The sequence below is a fragment of the Ictidomys tridecemlineatus genome, chromosome 13, assembly GCF_052094955.1.
Source record: "Ictidomys tridecemlineatus isolate mIctTri1 chromosome 13, mIctTri1.hap1, whole genome shotgun sequence".
Taxonomy (NCBI): Eukaryota; Metazoa; Chordata; class Mammalia; order Rodentia; family Sciuridae; genus Ictidomys; species Ictidomys tridecemlineatus.
In genome coordinates, this window is record NC_135489.1 from 46,305,715 (window position 1) to 46,332,818 (window position 27,104).

Below are 27,104 nucleotides of genomic sequence, written 5' to 3' on the forward strand. Positions count from 1 at the left end.
TGAACTTAAGGCTCTTTAGCCACTAAGTTAGAGAGATCACTTCCGCCCAGAGGAATGGAGTGTTGACTGGGGAACTGACCACCTTGTCAGGCAAGGTGGCTTCCAGCTTGGATGGCCCTAAGTTCTTGTCCAGCTAGGAGACCTACAGCTGAGGGCTCCCTGCTACTCCAGTTCCCTCTACTCCACTCATTCATTCATTCATTCATTCATGCGCATTCTGAGACCAGTGCTGTGGAACAGACACCCAGCTGCTTGGCGCCTAGAGTTCAATTTCCCACATGTCCCCATGCTAAACGTGTCCCAGGCCCTGCAGTGGGCCACAGGAATGCTAGATCAGGAAAAGAAGGCAGATTCATCTGTCCCAATCCTTTAATTCCACCAGGATTCCTAAGAACCCACCTGGCCCAGAAGGTAGGGTTCCCAAGTCTCTGTCCCACATGAGGTCACCACCTCACCCACCAGTTCTTCCCATTCTGCTCAAAGCCTCCTGTCTGCAGCCCCCATCCACAACCTAACCATCTCCAGGCCCGAGGGAAGCTCCCAGGCCAGCTGTGGGACAGTGTACAGAGCCCTGCAGGCTGCCCCACCCTTCCAGAGAGCAAAGGGTCACCCTTGAACTCGCTGCCCTCACTGGGCACTTGCCAGCACGGAACAGGCTGCTCGTTTATCCTGCCTCCTGAGCTCACCCACACCACAGGCTCTAGGAGGACAAGGATGGGGGAGTGGGCGGGGACCGGGATGCCTCTGCCAGCAGCTAGGGCCACTAGTTGACGGCCTAACTCCCAGCCAGGCACAAACCAGGCGTAGGCTTTGGAAAGTGTCCTGACCAGAGCCGGGCCTGGCCTGAGACTGCGTGCAGCCTGGGCTTCTGCCGCTGGGAAAATGGCTCAAAGACAACTTTAGCAATAAGCTAGGGAGATCAAAGTCACATGGCCAGGTGGTGACAAAGTTAAGGAAGAATGACCATCTCCCTTCCCACTCGCTGATTCTCAACTACTGGTCCGGTCGCATTTTTCTTTTCAGGCAGGACACTGACATTCGTTTACAGCCAGAGCCCAGTTTCCACCCCAAGAGGGGCGGTGCACAGAGGAGGGGCAGAAGCCCTAAGTGGCCAGGGTAAGCAGTCGGGAATGAGCCAGAACTCAGCGAGCAGGGCTGAGTGACCTTGAGCAAATGACTTAACACATCAGAGCTCCAGTTTCCTTAGCCTTACAATAGGAACAAATCAGTACAGGATAAGCCTCCCTCCACAGAGCCTGGAGCTAACAAAAAGAAGAATGTGCCATTGAAGGGACCCCCCCTCCCCCCCATCCTAAATACATTAACATTTGACTAGCCTCTGGAAGCTTTTAGCACCCCCTGCCCACACTCAGTCGCCGGCGCCTGCGTTCCACAACAAATGTCATTGCCACAGGCATCTAGTTTAAAGGGCCCAAGCCATCCCCCAGGCTCTCGGAGGAGAAGGGCTAATTAACCTGCCTGGGATGGAAAGGCTACCCTGGCCACAGCACTGGGATCCAGGCCAAGGGGCTCCTCTGCACCTGGTTCCCTCCTCCCATGGAGGGCCCAACTCTCCACGTGGCTTGATTCAAACTCAGGTGTTCAGAAAAGGTAAAAGACGCTTGCCATTTCTCAGGACTACCCCAGTCACCAAGTCACCCTTCTGGCAGGCACAGAGCTTCCACCTGGGCTGGAGACGGCTGCTGGGCAGCTGTGTGGCCATCAGAAGCTCCAGGAAATGGAGTAATCAGGATTGCTGCCAGCAGCTGCCTGGGTGAAGTTTTTAAAGTAAAAGAAGCCTTAAGACACCTTCTAAGTTTACACTCCCTTTCACCCATTAACACCCTCCTGGTGGGAGTCTCACTGCTCCAGCAGAGAGGAAACCCAACAGGGGTGCCTCTGCACACCCCAGTGCAGGATCCCCAGGCCACAGTCCAACAGAACAGAGCCTAAGACGCAGCAGCAAAAACGGGGGACCCAAACACAAGAGGCAAAACTTGCCAGGAATCACTAAAGGAGGTACAAGCCAGATATAAGGACAGGTAGTCAGGGTAGCTAGTTAAATCGGGTCTGAAGGAGAAAATAAGAGTCCGATTTGAGCCCGGATTGGAAACAGCCCCTGGGAGACTGGAATGATCCTCAAGTCTCCAGAGTCCTTAGATACTCCCCCTCCCAGAAAGGTTGTAAATGAAGCAACTCCAGAGCAGACAGGGAGCTGCTAACCAACGCCCCTGGGCAGATGCTCCCTTCGGCCAACAACTCCACCTAGGCCCTTTCAGCCCACCTGCACCTGCACACTCCCCCACCCCCTGCCATGCCATCCACAGGCCCCAGTCACTCTGCAGGATGAGGGGAAATAAACAAGGGAGAAGAATGGAGAACAAGGAAAACTTTAGACATATAAAAGCGACAGGACTTCCACATCCCACAGATTCCATCTTTGGGTCTGTCCCCTTCTTCCACCCGGGAGACGTCTGTTTTACTGTCCTTTAATCAAGTTTCTTACTTTCTACTCTAGGCTTGGTGTGCTTCTCTGGTGTTATACTACAACATTTGAGAAAGCAGGACTCGTCAAGGTAACCGGTAACCTGCGATATCAAATCACACCAAAGTGACCTGCAAGATGTATCCTAGACATTTATAGTCAGCAGCTCAAACATGATAGGTGGCCTTACTGTGTGCAAGGCAGGGTGACAAGGGTTGAGTGCCTTAGGGAAAATATGTCAGGCTTGGATGTCAAAAACTCAGGTTCCCTATGTCAAAATGCATTCTACTGTAAAATTAATTAAAAAAAAAAAACTCAGGTTCCTATCCTGGCCCAAATGGGGCCCACCCATTATCTTAAGTGCCTCTTAGTAGCTGGGCCAGTCCGAGGTAGTTAATAGGCCTCCCTAAGGCCCACGGTCTCCACCTGTGAAAGAACTCACAGTGGCTGTGAGGGTCAAATTTGACAGATGTCAAGGATCAGCATACAGAAATGGTATGATCTTCACCTCTCTTCACTGAGCACTCACTCATGCCTAATCTTAGGCATGGAAATCTTACTCCCTGTTGTATTTCAAAGTTTGGAAGTTCAAGCAATTCACCCCATCGGTTTTAATTCCTTGGACTGGTTTAAGACTAAGCAGTGCTTCCCGCAATTTAATTTGTAAATGAATCCCCTGGGGTTCCGGTTAAAATGTAGATTTGGGTTGAAGCAGGAGGGTGGGGCCGAGGAGTTTGCATTTTTAAGAGCTCCGGGTGAGGCTGAGATCTGGGACCTCAACTTTGGAGCAGAAAAGTTCTATGGAATTCAGCTAGAAATGAACCCAAGACAAATCTAATTTCATTGGCAAATGACATCCAGGTAAAGTAGTATACAGAAGCACACAGGCTGGCTTCTGAAAGGGAGCTCACTGGGAAGGGAGGGAAGGGAAGCCCCGAAAACAGGCCTCACCCGTGCCTTATTCAAATAAGTTTGTACTTTAAACCAGGTGAAAGTACACTTCAGAAATCATAAAAGCAGTATACTTCAGACAATGGTCTGAAAAACAGTACATGTCCTAGGATATGCCACATTTGACCCCATTCCTCAGCCAAGTTGGGCTGGCTTAAAAGGCCTCTTCTCAAATTAATTTTCTCTACCTCCTCCCTTGCTGGCACATCAAATTTGATACTGTTTCTGTTGACAGTTGTCATTTTAAAAGTGCCTATCAAGTTGCCAGATATGGACTATTCAGATATAGTAAGATGAACATGACTGACAGGTAAGGATGCATCTTAATACTAACTCATCTTAATGTGTTGAAGTTCGAGGAATCAAGAAAAACATCCTAAAGGTTCACAGAGATGGGATTAGAAAGTAAATTGTGGATGTTCTTTGGCTCAGAAATAACAACCCAAGATAATCCATATCCCCTGAAATTAGCTGCTTAGAGAAAGAGCAAGAGGTAATCCGATCTCCAGCTGTTTGCAGCACAGGGAACACATCTGTCTACCAGGTGACACAGGCCAGCCCTTGCACACTGGCTTAAAATAACACTTATGTTTATTATAATTCCTGTCATGACCCACTGACTGCTGGGCTTGGGCTCAAACTCCAGAATTATGAGCCGGTGTGCAATGTCAAGCAGTAATACAGGGCTGCCCAGAAACTGCTGAGTGTGCACTACTTGCCCAGAAAGGGATTCCCCTCCCACACACTCACCCGCTACTGGGGAGATGCATGCTCTAACAAGAAATGCCAGAAGCAGACTGTCACCTGTGCCCAGTGTCACTAATTCATCCATGCAATCACAAGGTTGCTTCCCAGACTCCACACCCCTGGCCCTTGAGCCTACAGGCACTTGAACTGCAATCTACACATCAGCACCGGCCTGATTTCATCCACCGCCAAGAGTCAACTTTGGATGAGCCGGCTTGTTCTTTGACTTGATTACAAGAAGTTTTCCAACAGGCTACCTTCTTACTTGGGCTAGAGCAAAACAGGCGCATTACAGGAGACAAGCTGTAATAGAGAAGTTCTTCCAGCTCATCTTGATGCCTTCAGAATCTTGGCAAGAGTCTACCCCTGAAGGGTAAACTGAGGCTAAATCAACTGCTAAATCAACCGAACCCAGGTGGAGTCTATGTTGTAACTTACTTCACAGTAGATTGACTTAAGATCAGAGCCTCCCAGGGAATAGGCATAAATCTCGCCAGTTGCTCCCCACTCCCGCTGCTCCCCAAACTCCAAATCCCACACAAATCTAACAGACGGTCCCTTGCATATGATAACAAGCTCCTGCCATTTCCTGAATAAGTAAATAAGAAACATTTCGTGGTTTTGCTAGTTTGCCTGCAGGTAAAATAAGCTCTTAACTAACTCAAGCAAATTCATCCTGGAATGGGGTACGGAGGCTCAAGGGAATGTAAAGACTTCCCACTTCTTAGGAAAGCAAAAAGAAAACGCCAAGTTTCCCCCTACCACAGCAACACTGAACTCAGGAACTTTGGAAGGTTCTCGCGTGTCTGCTACTAGTTCAGGCTCCCGCGCGCCCAGCCGCGAGCCCCACCCACCGCACCACGCTGCTACCGCCGGCTGCCAGCCCAGCTGGAGGATCGCACCTCCGGAACCGAACCGGGTTCCAGGAAGTCAGGATCTCCTAGTGCTGTGAGGTTCGGGAGCCCCTTTTTAATGGGTTCCTGCAACTCCCAACTCCCGGGCCGTGACATTAGCAGGGTGCTCCTGCTCTGCAAGTGCCAGGTTCACAAACACACGTGTGACCACACACCCCCTGGACTCTCTTCCTCTCGTGCCCCAAATGGTTTGGAATTCGGGCCAGAAGCCCTGGATCCAAATGGACGCGGGAAAGTGGGAGCTACCAGTGCGTGCAGTACAGTCTAGAGACTACCCGGAGGCTGGGCGTGCCGGGGGTGGACAGCGACGCAGAGCAGGGCGCGTGTAGCGTCCAGGATACTCACCGAGACCTCTGCAGCTGCTCAAAGGCGCTGGTGCTGCCGCTCTGACCCGACTGCTCCAGGGAGCAGTAGTTTTGTGAGATCTGCCTGGAGAAGGCGATGGGCAGGATTCCCTGAGTGAACGAGTTGAGACGGCCCCGACTGCCGCTCCCACTCCCGGGGGTCCCGGAGCTCAAGAAGGCGGCTGCCGGCACCTGCACGGTGGTAAAGGCATCGTCCTCCTCCAACTCCTCCTGCTCGGCACTCCCGGGCCCATCCAGCAGCTGCAGTTGAGAACAGGCGGCTAGAGGCGCCGACCGGGACGTTTGCAAAAGCTCCCCCGACGTCCGGCCGGCGCCCAGAGGGCTAGCGAGCGCCCGCGACGCTCCGGGGCCAGGCAGGGTCGCGTGGCCGCCCGGAGCCAGGGGCGGCAGCAGCGAAGGCTGCAGTGGGAAGGGGCTAGACCCAGTAGCCAACGCCGCGGCCGCTGTGCCCGGTGCGGCGAGCGCGCTGCAGCCGGCGGCCAGTAGGCTGAGCCGAGTCCTAGCGCCGTAAGCGCTGCCCGCTCCGGGCTTAGCTGCTCCGCTCTCCTCGCCGCCGCCCCACTCCTCCTCCTGCAGCGGCGGCCGTCCGTCCAGCGAGATGTTGGTGAGGAAGGAGAGGGCAGCCTGGCGGCGCCGTGGGTCCATGCGCGGCTTCCGGGGGGGTTCGGGCGGCCGCTGGGCCGGTGCGGCGGCCGCGGACTGGGGCTGCGGCAGCGGCGGCTGCAACCCGCTGGTGCCCGCGGCGTCGGTGCCGGCGCTGCCGCCGCTGCTGCAGGCGGCTGTGCCGGCGGTGGCGGTCGCCGCCGCCATTGTGTCCGTCTGCGGCGTTAGTTCCGCGATGCCCGGAGAAGCGAGCGGCGCCGAATGCTAAGCGGCTGGCGCGAGCCGCGGCGACCCGGGCTGGGTAGGGCGCGGGGCGCAGGCGGCGTGCGCGGCGGCCCAGCCCCCCCGCGGGCGGGCCATGCTCGCCCCTCGGTGCTCGGGCGGGGGGCGCCGCCGACCCACACGCGCGCCTCCCTCACTCGTGCTGGTGCTGCTGCTGCTGCGGCGGCGGCTGCTGCTGCTGCTGCTGGCTCGCTGGCTGTCCGCCCGTCCGCGGGTCGCCTGGCTGGTCCGGCTCCCGGGCCCGGTGTTCGTATTTATAGGTGCGCGCGCCCCGCGCTCACGCTCCGAAGCAATAACACAGTATCACGTGTGGGGAATGAAACCTGGGAAGAAAACAAAGCCGCAGGCGGCGGCCGCTGAGGCGGGCGGCGGGAGGCTAAAGGGCCAGAGGAGGAGGAGGAAGAGGAGGAAGGGAGAGCTGGCGCGTGGCGGGGCTGTGCAGGTCGTCCCAGCTGCCTGCAGGGAGAGTTGGTGGCTCCCGGGGCGCGCAGAAGCCAGGTGCGGGAGGCGAGCACGTTACCCCGGCACGCTAGCTCTGAGAATTGGGGGTGCAAACAGAACCTGTGAGTCACAGCGTGGGGATGTGCTCCAGGGAGACTTATGATTCTGCAGGAGAGTTATTTGGAGCGACACAGAGATTTGGACAAGTTAACTGGACCCTGCCTTACTGTTGGACCCGACCAATAAGTCTTATTAATAGTTATACCCGTAGGTCCGCAGCCCCACCTGAAAGCGTAGCTAACCACTGAGGTGTCTCTTATTCATCCGCAGGCCAGGGGAGCTACCCCAAGACGAAGATATGCGCTGAGGAGCACGCACATTTTCCGTGTGATCGAACTGATTTACACCCCCGCCCTCCTATTTCATACTGCTGGAACTTTTCATCTCCCTGAGTAAAGACTAACATAAATTTTCACTTTGGCCCTAAAATGTGATTGGTTTTCTATAGAGACTGAGACGGGCTGAAACAGTCTCCTTTCTCCTTGTCGCCTTGCAAATTTTTGAGGATTATGATCTTTTCCACCCCCATAATCTAGGACCAACATGGATAGCTACTCTGGCACTTATTTCATAAACATCCGTTTGACGCCTATCTTGTCTTCTTGAGATGTGGGTTATTTGCCAAGGACGCTATGACCCCTCCAGAGGGGCGGCTCCTAATCTAGGAGGTGTCGCAGCCCCAACCCCACCTCCTACCAGTGAGGATGGGGGGTGGAGCCATCGCCTGAAGCAATCAAAAATCGTATGGGGATTTCTATAGGCAGTTTGAGTGATCTCCCAAATGCAGTAAAGAACAACTGTCACACTGAATTAAACTCTGTGACACCTAAAAAACTTGCTTCACTTCTCTGAGGGAGAAGCAATGTGCTTAAGATCAACAGATTAATTTAATTAAAGGTTTAAATTTAGCCCTGGAGCTAATAGGTAACTCTACATTGAAATTCCACTCCATTTCAAGTTCAGGAAAGTAAATTAAGTAATGGAGAGCAAACACAGTGTCCAGAGATGTGCAGCCAGCCTTGAGTAGGAGATAGGTTGTGTTTCAGGTTACATTTGCTCTGGGACACACAGGTCACATGGCTTTTTACATGAACATGAACATGAACAATTGTTCATATTTTCTGCCTTTTTAGGCCTTTTGAAAAAGTGGAGCTTGGTGTCTATTTACTGCATTCTTACAGCAGCTAAGTCAAAGCTTGGTGATCAACTTGGAAATTTCATCAGGATTTTAATTACTTTATTTACCTTGAAACATCCAAGTCTCTTTATTACAGTTGACTTAATTTACATAACTACTGGCCTGATTGTGCTAGCAGGCAGTATTTAATGAAGGACTTCAACTCTGCTCCTATAAAAGAAAGAACTTTCTATATTACAAAATGTTAAGCAGAGAGGAACAAAAATCAACAATCTCATCCATTAAAATACCTTAATATTTTGACTTGTGTATCTTTTTATTTTTTTATTATTAGTTGTTCAAAACATTACATAGCTCTTGACATATTTCATACATTTGATTCAAGTGGGTTATGAACTCCCATTTTTCCCCCCATATACAGATTGCAGAATCACATCGGTTATACATCTACGTTTTTACATACTACCATACTAGTGTCTGTTGTATTCTGCTGACTTTCCTATCCTCTTGTATCTTTTTAAAAGAAAATCAGGCTGTTTGTATCATGTGGGTTTTGCCTCCTGGTCCTCATCGTCTTTCCATTTAGAATATTCTCCTAGAGCATTGCTTTAATGGCTACACAGTATTCAGTTTGAGGAGAAACTATAAGTTATAAACCTGTGCATTTAATAAGTTGGTATTTCTACTTTTGCTATTATGAAGAGAGTGATGATGAGAAATGATAAGTCTTGCTACCATGCAATATTATTTTCTTAAGTTAAATAGTTGCTGGGGCCAGTCACTTATCATTTTAATCCAGAAAACTGCTTCCTCGAATTCTTGCTGGCTGTTAAAATTTTTCATTAATCTCCATTACTTTACCCACTTGATGTAACTCTTTTTTAAGTGTCAAGTATGCAAACTAATTTCAAATATTTATTAAAGCATTAAATAAGAATCAATGTCTGTTTTACCTCAGGCCTCTATGATCCCTTATGAAGTACATAAAAGTTGTGATTTATTGTCTTATGACCACCCTGTGATGATGGAGAGAGCATTATCATTAATATTTTAAAGAGAAGGCTCAAAAAAAAAAATGAATAATTTGCCCCTGGTCAAGTAGACCAGAGTGGCTGGGCCAGCATACAAACCCGACCCATTCCAAGACCTTTTTACATTCTTGCGCCCTCTGCTGGTAAGGATGTTCTGCAGGAAGGGGCAGTCTCTAGACGTCATTGTATAGTCAGCCTTAGGAAGCAACAATAATGGAAATAATACAAGCTTTGAGGTAAAAGGGTCTGGGTTTTGAGAGTCACTGAGTTTCCTCTCTGGGTTACTGTGAGAAAAAAAATGAGACTACATGAGGAATGTTTTGTAAACCTTACTTTAAAAATGTCACTTGTTATTTCTACTATCCTAATCTATTTAATCCCTGAATTATCCCAAATTCATTTATTTTTCAACTATTAATTAGTCAATCAAGTATTATTGAGCTATTCCTATGATTACAGTACCATCTGTGACAAAGGGATAAGGTGGCCTTAAGCCCTGGTACCTTTGTTAGCTGAAATAGTAGAAAACAAAAGCTCAGGACACATTTAAAGAAAAATACAAAGTCAACTCTGATTAAAGTGTCAAGTGAGCAGTATGTTATCAGAATATGGAAAAGGAGCTTTTAATTTGAGCTGATACTTGTAGGGGAGGGTGTTAAACAAAAGCCAGGATTTTAGCTGACCTGGGAGATAAAAGAGGCAAGCAGAGGCAGTTAGCTAGAGTTTAGATTGTTCCACAAAGGACCGTGGAGTGTCAAAATATTGCTCTTCAGGGAGGCACTATTGGGAGGTAGTAGACCTTTTATGAGGTGCAGCCTAGTGGGAGGAAATTAGGTCATTGGGGACATGTCCCTGAAGAAGAATATGGGTCCCTCTCTGGTCCCTTCCTTTTTCTTTTTCTTTCTTTCTTTCTTTTTTTTTTTTTTTTTTTTTTTTTTTTTGGTACTGGGCATGAACCCAAGGGCATCATGCATGTGCGTATTAGGCAAATGCTGAATCTCTAAGCTATACCCCTAACCCTGTCCCTTCTCTTATTGTCTTTCCAGCCATGAGGTGAGCAGTTTTGCCCTACCTCATGCTCCCACCATGATATGCTTCCTTACCCGAGGCCCAAAAGCAATGGAGCCAACCAATCATGGATGGAAATCTATAAAACTATGAGCCAATATAAACCTATTCTCTTCATAAATTGATGTCTTAGGTATTTATTATAGTGACAGAAAGCTAACACAAACTTTGCATACAAATTCCCTGAGTATTATAGGTATGGAGAACTAGAACTTGAAATATAATTCTTTACTGCCAAGTCCCCTTCACTTTCATATTGCTCCTTTCAAGTTTTCAGTCCCAATCTGAAAACGTACTTTGCATGCATGAACTCAAAATGCACTAACTGTTTAGATTGGCATATGCAGGGCTAGGGGTCCATTGGAGGAGAAAAAGGAAGAAAGAAACTGCAAGTAATCAATAACCCTTAAATAATTCAGTAACCAAAATGTCTGAAAATTTCCTTATAGATGGTAGTGAACAACCCTCATATGTTTTTGATATGGTGGAAAATAAGGTTTTAGATTCAGGCAAACCCTGGTTCCAACAGCATGGGACCTTGCTCCAACCTGGGCAAATTATAAGTTTTATGTGTTGGTAGCTTCATCTGTAAATGTAGGTTTAGCAATATTTTACCTTGAAGAGTTATGAAGATTACTGATAATATAAATTATGTAATTAGCACCAGAGTATCTGGCATTAACTGGGTAGCTATTGGAAAAATGTAAAATACAGGAGGTGCACCTTAAGAACAGCCAGGATGTTTTAGGTTCTAGGTTTCTGTAGTTTTCACTGGTGCCAGCAGACAGACAAGACCATGAGAAACTCTAGCTGTCAGCTCCAGTTCAGATCGGATTGTTTTACTGTGTGTTCCACCAAAGTGCAGACTGCTACCCACTACTAAACCATACACCAGACTCTTAAATCTAAAATATAGGCCTGGTGCCCCAAGAACCTGCTGCTTTCCTCAATCCAGTAAAAGAGGCTGAGACTAGAAACGGGGACTGTCCAAGAGATGGTCCTCAATGTTCCTGCTCTTCTAGAAGTTTATCTACCCTATGGGGAATTATGATCACTTCTGTTGCCCTGGGAGAATGGGGAGGTGGAAGAGGATGGGGGAAGGGCCATTATGTCCCCTTTTACAATTTAGCATAGATAACCTTTTTATCTATTTTTTTCTTGCATAATTTCCCCAGGACATTTGGGATTAGATATAACATTTAAATAAGATTTCACTAAAAGCTGAGGGATATTAGGTGAAGAAATAAACACAAAAAGGAATAAATATACAGCTCCATAAAGCGTCTTACAAAATATGACTTTCTCCTACCCCTAATCCCTATATTTCCTAAATGCTAACTCCATGCCAGTTTCCAGTTTGGTTTCCGAGTACCAGGAGAAAAGGATGTGGTCCTATCCTGGATCCCTCAAGCTAAGTAGCACAGAAAGTTAGGCTAATATGTATTCACTAATACATTAAGAATTTTTAAAAGAAGAAGAAAAGAAGAGCTTTATACACTGGGATCAACCAATCCCTGGCACACTTCCTATGTAAGAGTCTATTTCAACCTTTGTACCCCAGAGCCACCCATTTAGGACACCGTCTCCCTATAAGAAAAGGCCAAGAGGACTTTGCTACTTCCTGGCAGGGTTCTGTCTTCCACCTGTCTTCCTGGCTGAGGACCTGCCCTTCCCTTGGTGATTAGCAATTAGCACCACAACCCCTGACACTCACTGTCCAAGCATAGACCCAAACAGGACCATTTTTGTGTCTGGACTTCTGACACTGTGGAGGAAGGAGGAAGAGCAGTTATTTCTTTTTTCTTTTTTTTTTTTTAAAGAGAAAGAGAGAGAGAATTTTAATTTTTATTTTTTAGTTTTCGATGGACACAACATCTTTGTTTGTATGTGGTGCTGAGGATCGAACCCGGGCCGCACGCATGCCAGGCGAGCGCGCTACCACTTGAGCCACATCCCCAGCCCCAAGAGCAGTTATTTCACTGCAGTTCCTGCAAAGGACCTTCCAGATTCTATAACTTGTGTGAGAAGCTGAAGAACGTAGATGATGCGGTGCCCAATGACTGTATGAACTGTCCAATAAACGTGTTATTGATTTATCGAGGGCAATGACTGAGGCCAAGAATGGGTTTTGGTACCTTGTGGATATGGGAAGAAGTATCAGTGTTCCAGGTAACCTTCCGCTACAGTCTTGTTGGAGGAGATGTCCAAAGACAACAGTGCAGATGTATTCAGTCTTCAATTTTCCTCTGTTCATCGAAATTCTCCCTTGGATGCAACTCAGCCAGTTGTGGAGAAGAGGGTATTAATAAACATTCAGAAGGAAATGGTCCATTTGACAAGTGTCTATGAGAGGCTCCTATGAAGTATGAGGTTGCAGGCTTGAGCTGCAGATAGATCTGACTCGTCACCAAATCTGGAACCTCTGGGCCTTCGTGTCTATACCTCCAAGCTACAGCAAATCCTACATCTCTTGCAGGATTATCATACAGATTAGAAACAAGGCATGTAGGGAGTGGGGATATAGCTTAGTTGGTAGAGTGCTTGCCTCACATGCAAAGGTCCTGGGTTCATATCCCCAGCACCACAAAAAGAAAAAGAAACCAGGTATGTATAAAACACCAAGTGAGTAGCATACAGTGGGTGTTTGTGGGTGGTGGCTATTCTCATTATTTAGAGGCTGGCTATAAAAAAGAAACCTGGAGAAACATTCCACTGAACAAATGAGGAGTAGATATCTTGTTTCATGGCCTAATTGGGGAAAAGACTCCATTTTCTCTATTCATACTAAAACTTCTGAAAACTAATACATAGGGGGTGGATTTTCCTATACCAACTAATTTTCCAACCCTCGGGATACCAACTGGGTATCCTGTAGTTCACTGCAGTTCAATTCTGATGTTATCTGGAAAGACTGTCCCAAAAGGCTGCCCTTCACTTCAGGCATTAATTACAAGGATCAAATACTCAGATTCCCCCCACTTTTGACCCTTGACTAGAAGTCGGGTCTGACAAGCTTCTTGTTGGGTGCCAGAATTTGCTATGATGGCTCACAGAATTCTGGGAAACACTGACTTATGTTTATTTAAAAGGATGTGATAAAGGATACTGATGAACAACCAGATGAAGAGGTGCATAGGGTAAGGTCTCAAGGAGTCCCAAGCCCAGGAATTATTGTCTTCATGGACGTAGGATACAACACCCTCCCACCATATTGGTGTATCACCAACCTGGAAGCTCTCAAAACTCTTTTAGGAAATTTTATGGAGGCTTTGCCACATGGGCAACTCAATCTCTGGCCCTTCTCCCCAGAGGATGGGAGTGGGGCTGAAAGGTCTAAGCTTCTCATCATGGCTTAGTCTTTCTGGCGACCAGCTCCCACCCTGAAGGTATCTGGGAGCCCATCAAGAGTCACCTCATTAGAACAAAGGATGCTCTTGTCACCCAGGAATTTAGGAGCTCTGTGTCAGGAACCAGGGTCAAAGACCAAATATTAGGACAAAACATACTCCTAGCACCCTTATCAGTCAGGAAATTACACGGTGTTTAGGTTGTCTGTGCCAGGAACCAGGGACAGAAAACAAATATACACTCCTCAGTATGTCACAGTGTCTAAGGCATTAACTACCATAGGAGAAACCTGACATCAAAACTGTTAGGGAAACACGCTTCAGACGCTCCCATGAAAACTTCATTCATAATCTAGCTGCAGAATTTAAATGATATTGGCATTCAGAAAACCAATGAACGTTCTTTGTTGTGTTACCTTTATACTTGAATCATACCAGACCCCTGGCTTTATTTTCTACTGGGATGCATGCACAGGTTATGGACAAGTTCTTGTGTATATACAGCTTGTGCACAGCTTATGGACAATAAAGAAACCAGTTCTTGTGTATATACAGCTCATGAACTTGTGACTTCCAGATGGCCTGTGTGCCTGGGCCTCTGGCCCATCTACGCGTACAAACAGGGAAGCAGGAGGCACTCTTCCCTCCCAGGGCTCTGTCTCCCAGTGTAACAGCTTTGTTCTGTAGTGTTTGCACTCTCTCAGATCATTCTCACATCAGAGTGGAATGAATGTGGCCAGATTCTGGGGGAAACATCACCAGCTGCTCAGCTGGATTGGCTGGTGGTCCATAGTGGCCTTTGCTATTGGATGGGCATCCAAGAAGAGGCAGCTCAAGAAGGAGAGATGCAAATGGCTAGAAACCAACTGGAGGAAGAAGGGAGAGCGAAGGACACTCGTTCTGTTGGTGGGGTGTAAATTAGAACAACCTCTCTGAGAAATCATTTGGCAATATTTATCAAGACCCTTAAGTTGTTCACAACTGAGAGCATCAGCTTTGCAGTAAGAAAGACTCACATTAAATTTCAACCCTTGCTGTGGTTTCAATCTGGTTTCTCCAGCTTTTGCTGGAGTTCAATCCCCATTGTGAGATGGTAAGAGAATGGAAACTTGTTCTGATGATAGTGTGTAAGGTGTGGCCTTTAGGCAGTGATTGGGATTAAGTAAGGTCATCAGGGAGAGACCCCTGTGATTAAATACTGGTGGCTTTGTAAGAAGAGAAATACCAGAGGAGACATCTCTTGCCATGAGATGCCCTGCTCTGCCTTGAGACTGTTGGCAAGTAGGCCATCACAGATGGCTTCCCTTTGACCTTGGAACAGAACCATGAGCCAAAATAAACTTCTTTATAACTTACCCAGTCTGAGGTATGTTATTAGCAACAGAAAATGGACTACGATAGCCCACTATCATGTGTTGAGCACATTCCTCTGTTTATTTGTGTTTCAGCTTCATCATTTGTGAAATGCAAATAATGCTGTCTCCTTTTTTTTTTTGATGCTGTCTCTTTATAGCACTGTTATGAGGATTTAGTGCTTCAAAAAGAAAAATGATTGGAACATGGTAAGCACTCAAGAATCATGGTTAGTGAAATAACTTCTAAGAAGCTATTGAAAAATGGGGTCAGAGATTGATGCACAAAAATAATTCATCCCAGTATTATTTAAAATAAAGAAAGCTTGGGAGGTAAAGATCCTAGATGTGGAACAATTATTTAAAAAGTAAATTACGATTTACTCATATAATGGGATATCATGCTTCTACTTTTTAAAAATTATCTTTACCAAATTTTCTTCATGATATGAAAAATGTTTTTTTTTCTTTTAAATAATGCTAACCAAACTAAACAGAATAAGCTGATTATAATATCCCAAGTTTGCAAGAAAAAAAATGGAATTATTTTAAACACCAATGTATGTAAAGGAGACATATAATATAGTTAAATGACTTGGGCTCGGGATGTGGCTCAAGTGGTAGTGCACTTGCCTGGCGTGCGGGGGCACTGGGTTTGATCCTCAGCACCACATAAAAATAAAATAAAGATGTGTGTCCACCGAAAATTAAAAAAATAAATATTTTTTAAAAAAATGATTGGCCAGTAGGAATATGTTGATTTTTATTTGCTTCCTTTTGTTTATCTAAATAGAAATAAATGGGGGCTGGGGTTGTAGCTCAGTGAAGTGTTTGCCTCGCATGTGTGAGGCACTGAGTTCCATCCTCAGCATCACATAAAAATAAATAAAGATACTGTGTGTTCATCTACAACTAAATACATATTTAAAAAATAAAAAATAGAAACAAGTGTATGTTCATATGATTTTTTTAAACAAGAAGTGTTGTGTTTTTGAGAACCATATTGGAAGAGCTTTAATTGTAAGGCACTTTTAAGACAAAGTGAAAGGGTGAGGCAGGGTTTTGTTCGCTTCCCCTTTGAACACCTGCTCTGTGCCATACTCTCTGCTGGGCACATAGGGTAAAGCAAGGGCCCAGGCTTTACCTTGGGCCTTGTGGAAATTGGGAAAGGGAGCCAAGGGCAGGTTACCTCTGACATGCAAGTCCTAACAGGGTCTTCCTAGGCATAGAGTTTCTCCACTTTCTCTCCACAGCCTGCTGTTTATCCTCAGGTGAAGAAGCTGAGGCTGCACAGAGCTAAGCACCGGGGACAAATCTCAGGTCATACAACTAACAGTTCACCTGACAGCCACCATCTGCAATGTCTTAGAATGGAGATTCAGGTCATATGCTATGAATGGTGACCCCTCTGGGTCAGAGAGGCCCCTCAGGGAGCCGTGTCAGAACTGGCTCAGGCCCTGCAGAGGAACAGGGACATTTGCGTGAGGACTCTATTACAAGAGTTCAGGCCTGAGGCGGTAAACCTTGGACTTGGCAGTGAGAATGGAAAGGAAGGGTCAAGGGTCAGAGGCATTCTGAGGGAAAACTGGCTTCCAGATTTGTAACCTGGGAGAGAGCTGTCATTCCTGAAAGAACCAAAAGTACCCAGGGGAGGGGAGAACAGATTCAAGAGTGAAATTCGGGCTAAATTTTGACATGAGTTCCTGAGCTATACCTTCACACGGAGACCCAGTGAAGAGGCTGGGAAAGGTAAATCACAATTTGACCTGTCTGTATCCAGCTGAGAGAGGAGCAGGCTCTGAATCTGTTCTGGCACTACCCTCCAGTTTGGTTTTACATGACCTCAAACCATAGGTGGCTGAGGACACCAGCCTGTGAGGACCCAATCCTGGCCACAGTCTCATACAGTAGTCCCCCTTCATCTGAGGTTTTGCTCTCTGCTGTTTTTTTTTTTTTTTTAAAGAGAGAGTGAGAGAGAGAAAGAGAGAATTTTTAATATTTATTTTTTAGTTATTGGAGGACACAACATCTTTGTTTGTATGTGGTGCTGAGAATCGAACCCGGGCCGCACGCATGCCAGGCCAGTGCGCTACCGCTTGAGCCACATCCCCAGCCCCGTCTCTGCTTTTCTATTACTGGTGGTCAATAGCAGTCCAAAGATATTATTTGCCTTGACTCTTTTAAAAAAGAGACACCACATTCATGTTTGTTACGGTATATTGTTAAAAATTGTTCTATTTTATTGTTATTGTTGATCTCTTCCTATATCTAATTTACAAATTAAATGTCAATCATAGGTATGTCTGTAGAGGAAAAATCAGTATATCTGGGGTCTGGTGCTATGTGATTTCAGGCATCTGAAATACTGGGGGTTTGGAACATACTTCCCATGTTAAGGGGGGATTACTGTTCTGCATTTGTTCTTTGAGACACAAGTCAGCTGAACCAGCCCTCTGGCTCCCTTTGGAGATATTCCTAGGAGAAGTCTTTGAAAACAACCCCTTCTAGGATGAGTCCCATCTGGGGCATTTCCAGTACCTCTTTGTCAGAAACTTAAGTTAAAGCTTAGGAGAATTTATTCTAAGGAGGTAGAAGGGTCTCAAGGAACACAGAGTTAGGAATACAGCTGAGCCCCAGCACATCTGAGCATTACAGACACGAACACTTAGGGCCTCTCCCCCCGACACCCCAACTTTCTCCATTTGCCTAATTCAGGCTCCATTCTGTCTCTCCACAGATAGAGTAGATTCTTCTGTTTCTCTGGTCATGGGACAAGAAGTATGGCCCCTAACAGATTCCCACCTTTATAACAGACTGAGTCCTCTAAGTTTCCATTTAAAATATATAAGTGTGGGCTGGGGATGTGGCTCAGGCGGTAGCGCGCTCGTCTGGCATGCGTGCGGCCCAGGTTTGATCCCCAGCACCACATACCAACAAAGATGTTGTGTCCGCCGAGAACTAAAAAATAAATATTAAAATTTTTTTCTCTCTCTCTCTCTTTAAAAAAAAAAAGAGAATAAAATATATAAGTGTGTGATTGGCAAAACTTGTGTGAGCAGGCTTGGACCAGTTATCCTGGCTGGATCTCAGCTCACAGGGGATCAAATAGATGGTGCATGATGGGGAGCAATTCCCAGTAAAAGGGAGATGTGGGTAGACGGATCAGTAGAGGTCCACCACCAAGACTGTGGGTCACTCTTGACTTCTCTAGATCTGATTCTTTCATATGCAAAATAGAGATACACTACCTGCCTTGCAGGTAGTTATTGTGATGATTAAAGACAAAAAAAAAATTGTCAGGAATACTCAGAATTCCCACCCAAGTGCTCCAAGGAAAGAGGAAAATATACTAACAATCTCATGGATCTGTCTGTGAAGCTCAAGGCATTCACAGGACATTCCTTTCAGGTTTTTTTTTGTTTTTGTTTTTGTTTTAGGCTCCCCCCACCAAAAAATGAATGAACCAGGGGTTGGGGATTTAGCTCAGTGACAGAGTGCTAGCCTAGCACATGCAAGGCCCTGAGGTTGGTCCTCAGTCCTGGACAAAAAACAAACAAACAAAAAAAATGAATGAACCATGGAAATTGGGCATAGAATAAAACTGATATCTTCAATCAGTAAAGAAGAGATTCTCTTGTCAATGGTGTTGGGACAACTGGGTTGCCAGCTGGAGGGAAAAATAAGATCCCTTATAGTTTACACCAATTGAAATTCCTGATGGAAAAAAAAATAAAGATTTAATTGCAAAAATGAAACTGTAAAAGTACTTTGGGAAAGTGCTACAGGAAAGCCTGAGCAAAAGAACTCTAAAAAGGCACTTCTAGTTTGTCCTGTTCCACCTTCAGTCACAACACCTGAAACAGTGCCTGGCAGAGTCAGAATCAGTAAGCTTTTGATGGAATGAATTAATGAGAGAATAGTTTTCAACCACCTCATATAGGGGAACAGCCTTTCTACATGACATAAAATTCAGAGGCTATGAAAACAAAAGTAAATTTAGCTATTTAAAAAATGACAAATGACTATGGAGGGGGGAATCAAATGACAAACACATGGGAGGGAAATATTTGCAATTCATATCACAAATGATACCTTAGTCCCCCCTCATCCCAGTGCTGAGGATTGAACCCAGGGGCCTCTTTTATTCTAGGCAAGTGCTCTTCCAATGGACTATACCTCCGTCTCCTCCTTAGTATTTAAAGAAATATGAAACATTGATAAAGACCAAGAACACAATAAAAAAATGGGCAAATGATATGAATAAGGAGTTCCCATAAAAGGAATACAAAGGGCTCTTCAACCTAAACAGAAAAACTCAACCTTTTCATAATACAAGACAAACAAATAAAAAGTCTTATGAGAAACGACTTTTTACCTATCAGATTGGCAAAGGTAAGAAAGTTTGAAAACACACTACTGTCTATTGTGTGTTGGTGCAGGGGTGGGTGAGCAAACACGGGTGCAGTTGGATTGAGCAATGTGGTTTCTTTGTGACCCAATTCTAAGCATTTATCATACACTTATCCCAGGCACATACAAATAAAGAAAATGTGAAGATGGTGCTTGCCGAAGTGTTGTTTGTAATAGGAGAATATTGGAAATGACTGGTATTTAACCAGTAGCTAACACTTCTGGCACATTTATGCAAATGAATTATTGTGCAGATGTTAAATGAATAAGATAACTCATATGAGTGTGTCATGGAAAGGTCTCCAAAAGGTGGTGTTATCTGGGAAAAAGCAAGCTGCTTTTTCATACTGTGTATGATATGCTGGTATTTGCACTTAAAAACCTGCATGCAGCCAGGAGCAGTATGCATGCCTATAATCTCCAGAAGCCGAGGCAGGAGGATTACAAATTCAAACCCAGTCTCAGCAACTTAGTGAGATCCCCCATCTCAAAACAAAAAGGGCTGGGGATGTGGCTCAGTGGGGTTGAGTTCCCCTGGATTCAATCCCTGGTACAAAAATAAAAAACAAAACAAAGCTGCATGCATAGGTATTTCCTTAGAATATGGGTAGAACTTCCTTTGGAGGATTCCCAAGAAACTGGGAACGAAGTCTGTTGGAAAACAGAGGTGTAAATTTCCATTCTAAACTTTTTTATACATATGTTTAGAATTTTGTAACATGAGTGCATATGACATCTTTAAATAAGGAAAATGTGTGTTCATTCAGCCTTCTGCTCTATAACATATCCACAGCTGATTTGCTGTAAAAATTAATAATCGTGTTCTAAACTATTTACCATTTACATGAATTAAATTTCCCTTCTAATCTTTGACTAAAAATAACATTTTAGAAAAATGCTTCACCTTTGTCCTGGGATTTTGTCTCCTGAGCATTTCAACAAGGATCCCCTTTCTAAAGAGAACAGAACTTTCCAAAGTTTTTGGCATATGAAGTGTTTGCTCTACCTGTCTTCCTTTGGAAAGGAACAGTTCTGGGGAGAGGAGTTGGAGGGAACCTGGCATCCTTGGTAAGGTCAAAGGGGGAGAAGTGCCTTGTACCCCAAGTAGGGCCTTGGGGGGCCTCACCCTATGAACCCAAGTCTATACTCTCCATCATAATGCAATGGCTCCTCAGGACTGGGCTCTGCCCACCTCCCTGGATTCCCTTTCCTGGAGAGCCCTATGGAATCAGTTCCAGCTCTTATCTCTGGGCACATTTCTTTGCCTGATTCTCCTTCTCGACTATTTAAACCTCAGTGTAAACTGTTTTTTCTCAATGAGGTCTTCCAAGAGTCCTGGGGCAGAATCTGGGTCTCCCAGGTTCCCACACTCCACGACTCACCTCTGCTGGGCACATATGACATTGCATGACAGTTGTTGCTCTATCTGCCCTACAAATTCCTTGAGGACAAGGACCCTGCCTTAATTCATTTTTAAATTCTTAGCACAGTGCCTGGCACAGAGTAGTTTCTCAAAAAGAAAAAAAAATCCTGAATGAACAAGCATACCAACTCATTGGATCCCATCTGAAGGAGTGGTAAGTGCTTTGGGGGAGTTTGGAGAGGTCTCCTGAATAGAGATACATTTACTCTGGTACATAAAGAAAGAATTCCTCACCTGTAGGAGTAGAAGGATGAGGTGGGAATTTCAGGTGGAAGAAATAGCTTATTCTGGGGTCAGGGAAGGCAAGAGGGGGTCTGTGGAGCCTGATGGCACTGAGGTCCCATGAATTAAGGAGATCCATTTTGATGAGATGTTTGGGTTAAGATGCAGAACATTTATTTGCTGCGTGGCTATCTCATACAATGCCGGTCACGTCAGGCTCCTGGCTTTATGGTTACATATCAATAGTGTTTCCCAAGTGTTATGACAACCCGGATGGCCCTCACATGTCCACAAAGCCCCCTATAAATGTTGTCCCCAGGGTGTGGAATATCCACTTACCGGCTCCTACCTAGGGACCAGCAGGTTGGGAGAGACCTGCAGGGCCTGTTAGATGAGACTGTGCAGTTGCAGGGTGGGCTACGGGTCCAGGTGTAGAATTTAGAAGTCAAGTTCAATCTATGCAGTGTTTTTGTTTTGTTTGTGGTGCTAGGGATCAAACCCAAGACCTCACACAAGCTAAGCTGGTGCTGTACCCACTGAAATACATCCCCAGCCCCAGACTGAGCCCCTTGGATCTAAAGGACCTTATTTTCTTCAGAACTAAGACTCAGGGATTGAACACTGAAATTCCTCTTCAGGTTCGCCAGTGAGAAGCTACGGAGCCCCAAGTTGGCCACCCTGCATGAGATCTGTGGCCCCAGACACCTCCCCCCAGGCCACCAACTTGGTGAGGTGGAGCCTGGTGGAATGGGCTGACAGCCACCTGATGCCCTTCTGATCCACAGAGGTGGAGTGTGAAGGGCAGCCATGGGCTGCAAGCTGTCCTTAACCCAAATGTCCATCCATGGCTGAAAGGATAAACAAAATGTGGTACTAGAATTCAGCCTTTAAAAGAAAGGGAAGTCTGACATGTGCTGTCACTTGGATGAGGTTTGATTAGGCTAAGAGGAATAAGCCAGTCACAAAAGGACAGTGTGTGGTTCCACATATATGAGAACCTAGGGTCATCAAACTCATAGTAACAGAAAGGAGAATGGTGGTTGCTGGGGACTGAGGAGGGGGAACAGGGAGCACGTGCATAATGGGCACAGAGCTTTTGCAAGATGAAGAATTCTGTGGCTGGGTGGTGGGGACGATTGCACCATGATGCAACAGTGCTCAGTGCCACTGACTGGATACTTGACAATGATGAAGATCATACATTTATGTTGTGTGGATTTTTTATAAAAGAGTGAAGACTCTGCTAGAAATACTAGGGATGGAATTTTGTCTCTGCTGTTTTCCAGAGTGAGAGATCTTGGCCAGGTTAACCTTTCTAGGTCTCAGTTTCCCCATTTGTGAAAGAGCAATGATGACTGTACCCTCCTCATTGGCATTACTGGAGATCTGTCATAACCTCAGGGCACAGTGCCTGCGTGGCTCATTGTCAGTGCTCAGGAAGGCTTGCTATTGTACCAGCAGGTTCAGAGAGGCTTCCTTTCTCCATCACATGCTCCCAGAGGAGCATTTGGCTCACCAGCAAGGTTCCAGATTACATGGATGGATGAAGGAGGAGGACTGGAGGACCCAGGATGCCGAGGACCCCTCGTGGGTCTTCCTGCCTGTGGCTCAGTGTGCCCCTATCCCTACAAAGCAAATCATTCCTCACAGGTACTTGAGCAGCTTCGCTTTGCCCTTCTCCATCACCCCCAGAGAAACACTTCAGAAACTTAAAACTTCCACCTTTCCCACCCAGCCTCATAGGGAGAGTTGATCATTGTTGACAGCAATAATAGTTCATTTTCTTTTGCTTGGATTAAACAATAATTTGATTGGAAAATGCTTCCTGGTGTAGCAATTAAGGACTGGCTGGAGGTAAAGCCAAAGGCATTTAACCCAGCTAGTCATTAAGTACCAGGAAATGTCAAAGCTGGAGGGTATTCACTGCTGGTATAAACTCTGAAATTGGTAGGAAGAAAAAAGGAAAAAAAAAATCTAAGTGAATTCTTTTTAAGCAATGAAAAGTTTAAAAACAGAGACATACGTTGCTATAGACACAATTTCTGGCTTTGGGTGGCTGCGGGCTGTCCTCTATACATGTACCCAGGGGCACCACTATTGGACATGGTTTGCAGCAGAGATAGCTGTGCCTCCCAAGTACCTATAATGAATATCTGCAGCTCCAAGCTCCCACGGAAATCCTCAAGCCTTCACTTGTCGCTGTAATTTCCTTGGGAAGTGTTTGTAATTACACAGTTCTTGCTGCCTGCTCCAGGTCAAGTCTTCTTGTATACAATACATGAATTGCATAAAACCACAAAACAGTGAGCAGACTCTACAGTGGTCCAAATTGCCATGTAGTTTTTAACTTAGTAGTTAAGCATTAGTGGGTGTAATAGGGCATCATTTGTGTGAGCAAAAACAGCATTAAAGGAACAGTATGCATCGAGTTCTTTCTAATTCTCTGTGGAGGTCAGAACCCATTTCAGCAAGTCCTCTATATTAAATAAGAATCTCCAAATCTAACACATGGACTGTTTATTTTAACTAAGTTGGCAGGAGCTTTGTAGAGAGGAACTTAATTATTTCCTTTTGTTACATGGGACCTGCCTTTTAGGAAGCTTCTAGCAGTTGAGTTTCCTGCAGGTGAAAACATCGTTATCTTTGGATTCTCTTAGTATAGGAAATTCTCCAAGATGTAAGGCAATTATTCGCCAGCTATACCTAAAGAAAACTCTGAAGTCAAATTAAATCAATAAACAGATGCTACTGTTTGGACATTAAGTTTTCTTTAGAGTTGAGTAAATTAGAGGTTTCTTTAGCTCTTAAAGGAGGGACAGAAATAGCTGGACCATGGCACCCCTCCCCCCTCCACAACCTTGCATTTTGGAAGACTGAGCATCTGCAGGATGGAGAGCTACTCAGGATGTCTGATCATCTTGATATGACCACAGCCCATGCCCTAGCTGGCCAGACTGGCCCTGTTTTGAGGACTTTATACTGAGTAAAATAAGCCAGTCACCAAAAGAGAGATAGAGAATGATTTTTTAAAAATTGATTATCATCAAGATCATAAGGACTAAAAGTAGCATGAAGGTTGCCAATGGTTGGAGGGAGGTGTATGGGGGCAGAGTATTTAATGGGCATAGAATTTCAGTTTTATAAGATGAAGGGAATTATGGAGATGGATGGTACTATTGAACTCCACTTAACAATATACTTGAAATTTATTAAGATGGTAAGTTTTACGTTGTATGTATTTCACCACAATTAAAAAAAAAAAGTGGCGGGGAAAGAGGAACCTATCCTGATCACACTTCCTAAGGAACAGCAGGAAGTGGCAGCCACCACCAGACGTGGCATCTGTTCCAGGCTTCCTTCTGCCCTTTGTGGCTCCTCCTCCTCCACCTCTACTTCCTCCCATTCTCCAAAGGTTGAATGTACCAAGGCCAACCCAGTACTTGTCTCTGTATACACCCATTTCCCAAGTATCTCATCCAATTACAGGGCTCTAAATATAATCTATGGCAGATTGTATTTTCTAGAAATGGCCCAAACAGTATCTCGCATCTTACATGTTCTTCTCCAATATGATCTGCACACTTCCACCAAGAAAAGGCATCAGCTACAGGGTAGATTTGGAATGTCTCCCAAGGTCCCATATGGAAAAGGCTTGGTCTTCAGCTTGGCATTTTTGGAAGGTGGTGAAAAACTTTAAGAGGCGGGGGTTAGGGCTGGGGATGTGGCTCAAGTGGTAGCGCGCTCGCCTGGTATGCGTGTGGCCCGGGTTCGATCCTCAGCACCACATACAAACAAAGATGTTATGTCCGCCAATAACTAAAAAATAAATATTAAAAATCTCTCTCTCTCTCTCTCTTCTCTCTCTCTAAAAAAAAAAAAAAAGAGGAGGGGGTTAGTGGGAGGTTCTGGGTCACTGGGGATGTACCTTCAAAGGGGATTATGGGACTCTGGTCTCTTCCATTCTTTTATGTACTAATCATGAGATGAGCAATTTAGCCCTGCACTACTGCCAAGATGTGCTTGCTGCCTTGCCACAGGCCTGAAGGGCAATGGGGACACCAGTCATGACCTAAGGGCTGAGAGCCATAGCCAAGTAGGAATGACGCATGGCATTTTTTGGTTGAAAGGTGACTCCAGCAAGCCATTGAGATGATATGATTATGTTAAGATCTGCATTCAATTGGATATTAGACCCCTGCTGTATGCCTCAGCCTGCTACTTTGGAGCTCTAGCGGGACTCCCAGAGAGTTCCCATTGGTTGGGGAAGTGCGGTAGAGGGATTTCCGGAGGAGGGATTTCCTGATGGTGTAATGTGGCCGGGGAGAATGCCGCGTGTGTGGTTCGGCATATTTCCCGGAAGCTGCATGGCATTGGCGGGAGTTTCAGAAATAAAGTTTGTTCCTGTTTGAGTGGCTCGTGATTTTGTGCCCAGCCAGACTGCAGCACCTAAACCTCCAGAATTGTGACCTAAAATAAATGTTTTCTCATTACAAACCAATTATCCTTGTCATTCATTACAGTAATGGAAAACTAACACAGGATCTATGTCCACCACCTCAGCCTACCCCATCTTGAATCTAGGCAGATCTGTGATTCTCTGTAGCCACTGGAATGAGGTAGAAATGAGGCTGCACAGCTCCCAAGGCTTTGTGAGGAAAGACAATGCAGCTTCCACATTGTTTGTATAAGTAGTCAACTACCTAAAGGCTGCCATGCTGTAAGGAAGCCCAACCTACAAGAAGCCACTATTAGGGATTCCAATCAGTGGCCCCTCCTGAGGTCTCAGTCAATTACCAGCCTCAACCACCCAATGTGTGAGGGAAGATACTTCTGGGTGATTCTGCCCAGCTGTCATGTTGCAACCAGTCCTTGATTCTTCCTAGCTGAGACCCCAGACATGGACCCCACACATTCCTGCTGTGTTCTTCCCTAAAAGCCCAACCCACAGATTTGGTGGGCAGATACAATAGCTGCTTTAAGCTACACTTTAGAATAAATTTTTAAAAATATTTTTTAAGTTGTGGATAGATACAATACTTTTATTTTTATGTGCTGCTGAGGATTGAACCCAGTGCCTCATGCATGCTGGACAAGCGCTCTACTACTGAGCCACAACTACAGCCCCTAGAATAATTTTTTTTAACACAGTGAAAAGTAATATCTGGAATACCATCTATGTGCTGATGACTTCCAAGTTTATATCTTACCTTGGTCTCTTCTCTGAGTTCTAGCCTCACATATCCAACTGATTATTTTGCATTTCCCCTTGGATGTCTGACAGGCTTCTCATGGAACACCCACAGATCAAACTGATCTTCCTTGTCCTGCAAAGATGCTTGTTCTTCTGGTGTCCTAATCTCAATATATGACACCATACCTTACCCAACACCCAGCTGCCCAGCCTAGAAATCTAGACCTCCTCAGCCACTCCTTGCTTTGCACCCACTCCATCCAAACCACCAGCAAACCCTGGCTTTTACCTTCAGATATTTCCCCTACAGAACCCTAACCCAAACCACATCATCTTTTGCCTGGATCATTGCAATACCTTTCTATCTGGTCTCCTGCTTCCGAGTCTTGCCTCAGATTCCTCCCCACAAATATCCAGAAGTCATAAGACAGTCATCCCTTAGCAGCTGTGGGGAGATCCATTTCAGGAACCTCCAGGGATACCAAAATCCACAGATGCTCAAGTCCCCTTATGTAAAATGATGTAGTATTTGCCTATCACCTACACATATCCTCCAGGATATACTAAGTCATCCTTAGATTACCTATAAAATCTAACACGGTAGAAATGTTATGTAAATAGCTGTATAATTTAGGGGAACATATAAGAAAAAAAACCTCTGTTTAAGTTCAGTACAGAGATGATTTCTTCTGAATAGATTATGTACCTGGTTGGCTGAATTTGCACATGCTGAACCCGTGGATAGGGAGGGCTGACCGTCATCATCTCAAGATGTAAATTACATCACAAGCCCCAAGTCTACTTACCCCACCTGCTGCTGCTGGCTAAGAATCTAACTGAGGCAGATCCTTAGCTTCAGAACATCCACATCTAGCCTCTCCATGTGGCCTGGACTTTCTCACAATGGAAGGTCTGGGTTCAGACAGGAAGCTTCCTAAGAGAGAGAAAGAGGGTCCTGCAGGACCCATGTTGCCTTCTAGACTCAGCCTTGGAGATCCTGTAGCGTTCCTTCTGCCCCATGCTGTTGGGTAAAGTAGTTACAAAGGCTCACCTAGGTTTAAGGGGAGTGAGCAC

General features: G+C 45.6%; 1 protein-coding gene and 1 long non-coding RNA gene across 5 annotated transcripts in view; one reads left to right on the forward strand and one right to left on the reverse strand.

The window, feature by feature from the left end:
• Cables1 (Cdk5 and Abl enzyme substrate 1) overlaps positions 1 to 7,026 on the reverse strand; it is a 107,254-nt gene extending 100,228 nt beyond the window's left edge. Inside the window, exon 1 of one of the 4 annotated variants that reach the window (XM_078030269.1) lies at positions 5,443 to 7,026. In XM_078030269.1, the coding sequence (XP_077886395.1) occupies positions 5,443 to 6,272 (830 nt within the window). In that variant the 5' untranslated portion in view covers positions 6,273 to 7,026. The remainder of the gene's footprint in view (positions 1 to 5,442) is intronic. The other 3 variants (XM_078030270.1, XM_005329061.5, XM_078030268.1) reach the window with 3 other exon arrangements.
• LOC144369838 (uncharacterized) lies at positions 5,943 to 8,289 on the forward strand. The gene is made up of 2 exons (XR_013429637.1): positions 5,943 to 6,066; positions 7,119 to 8,289. It is a non-coding gene; the product is annotated as an uncharacterized LOC144369838 (long non-coding RNA).
• Positions 8,290 to 27,104: the final 18,815 nt, after the last annotated feature.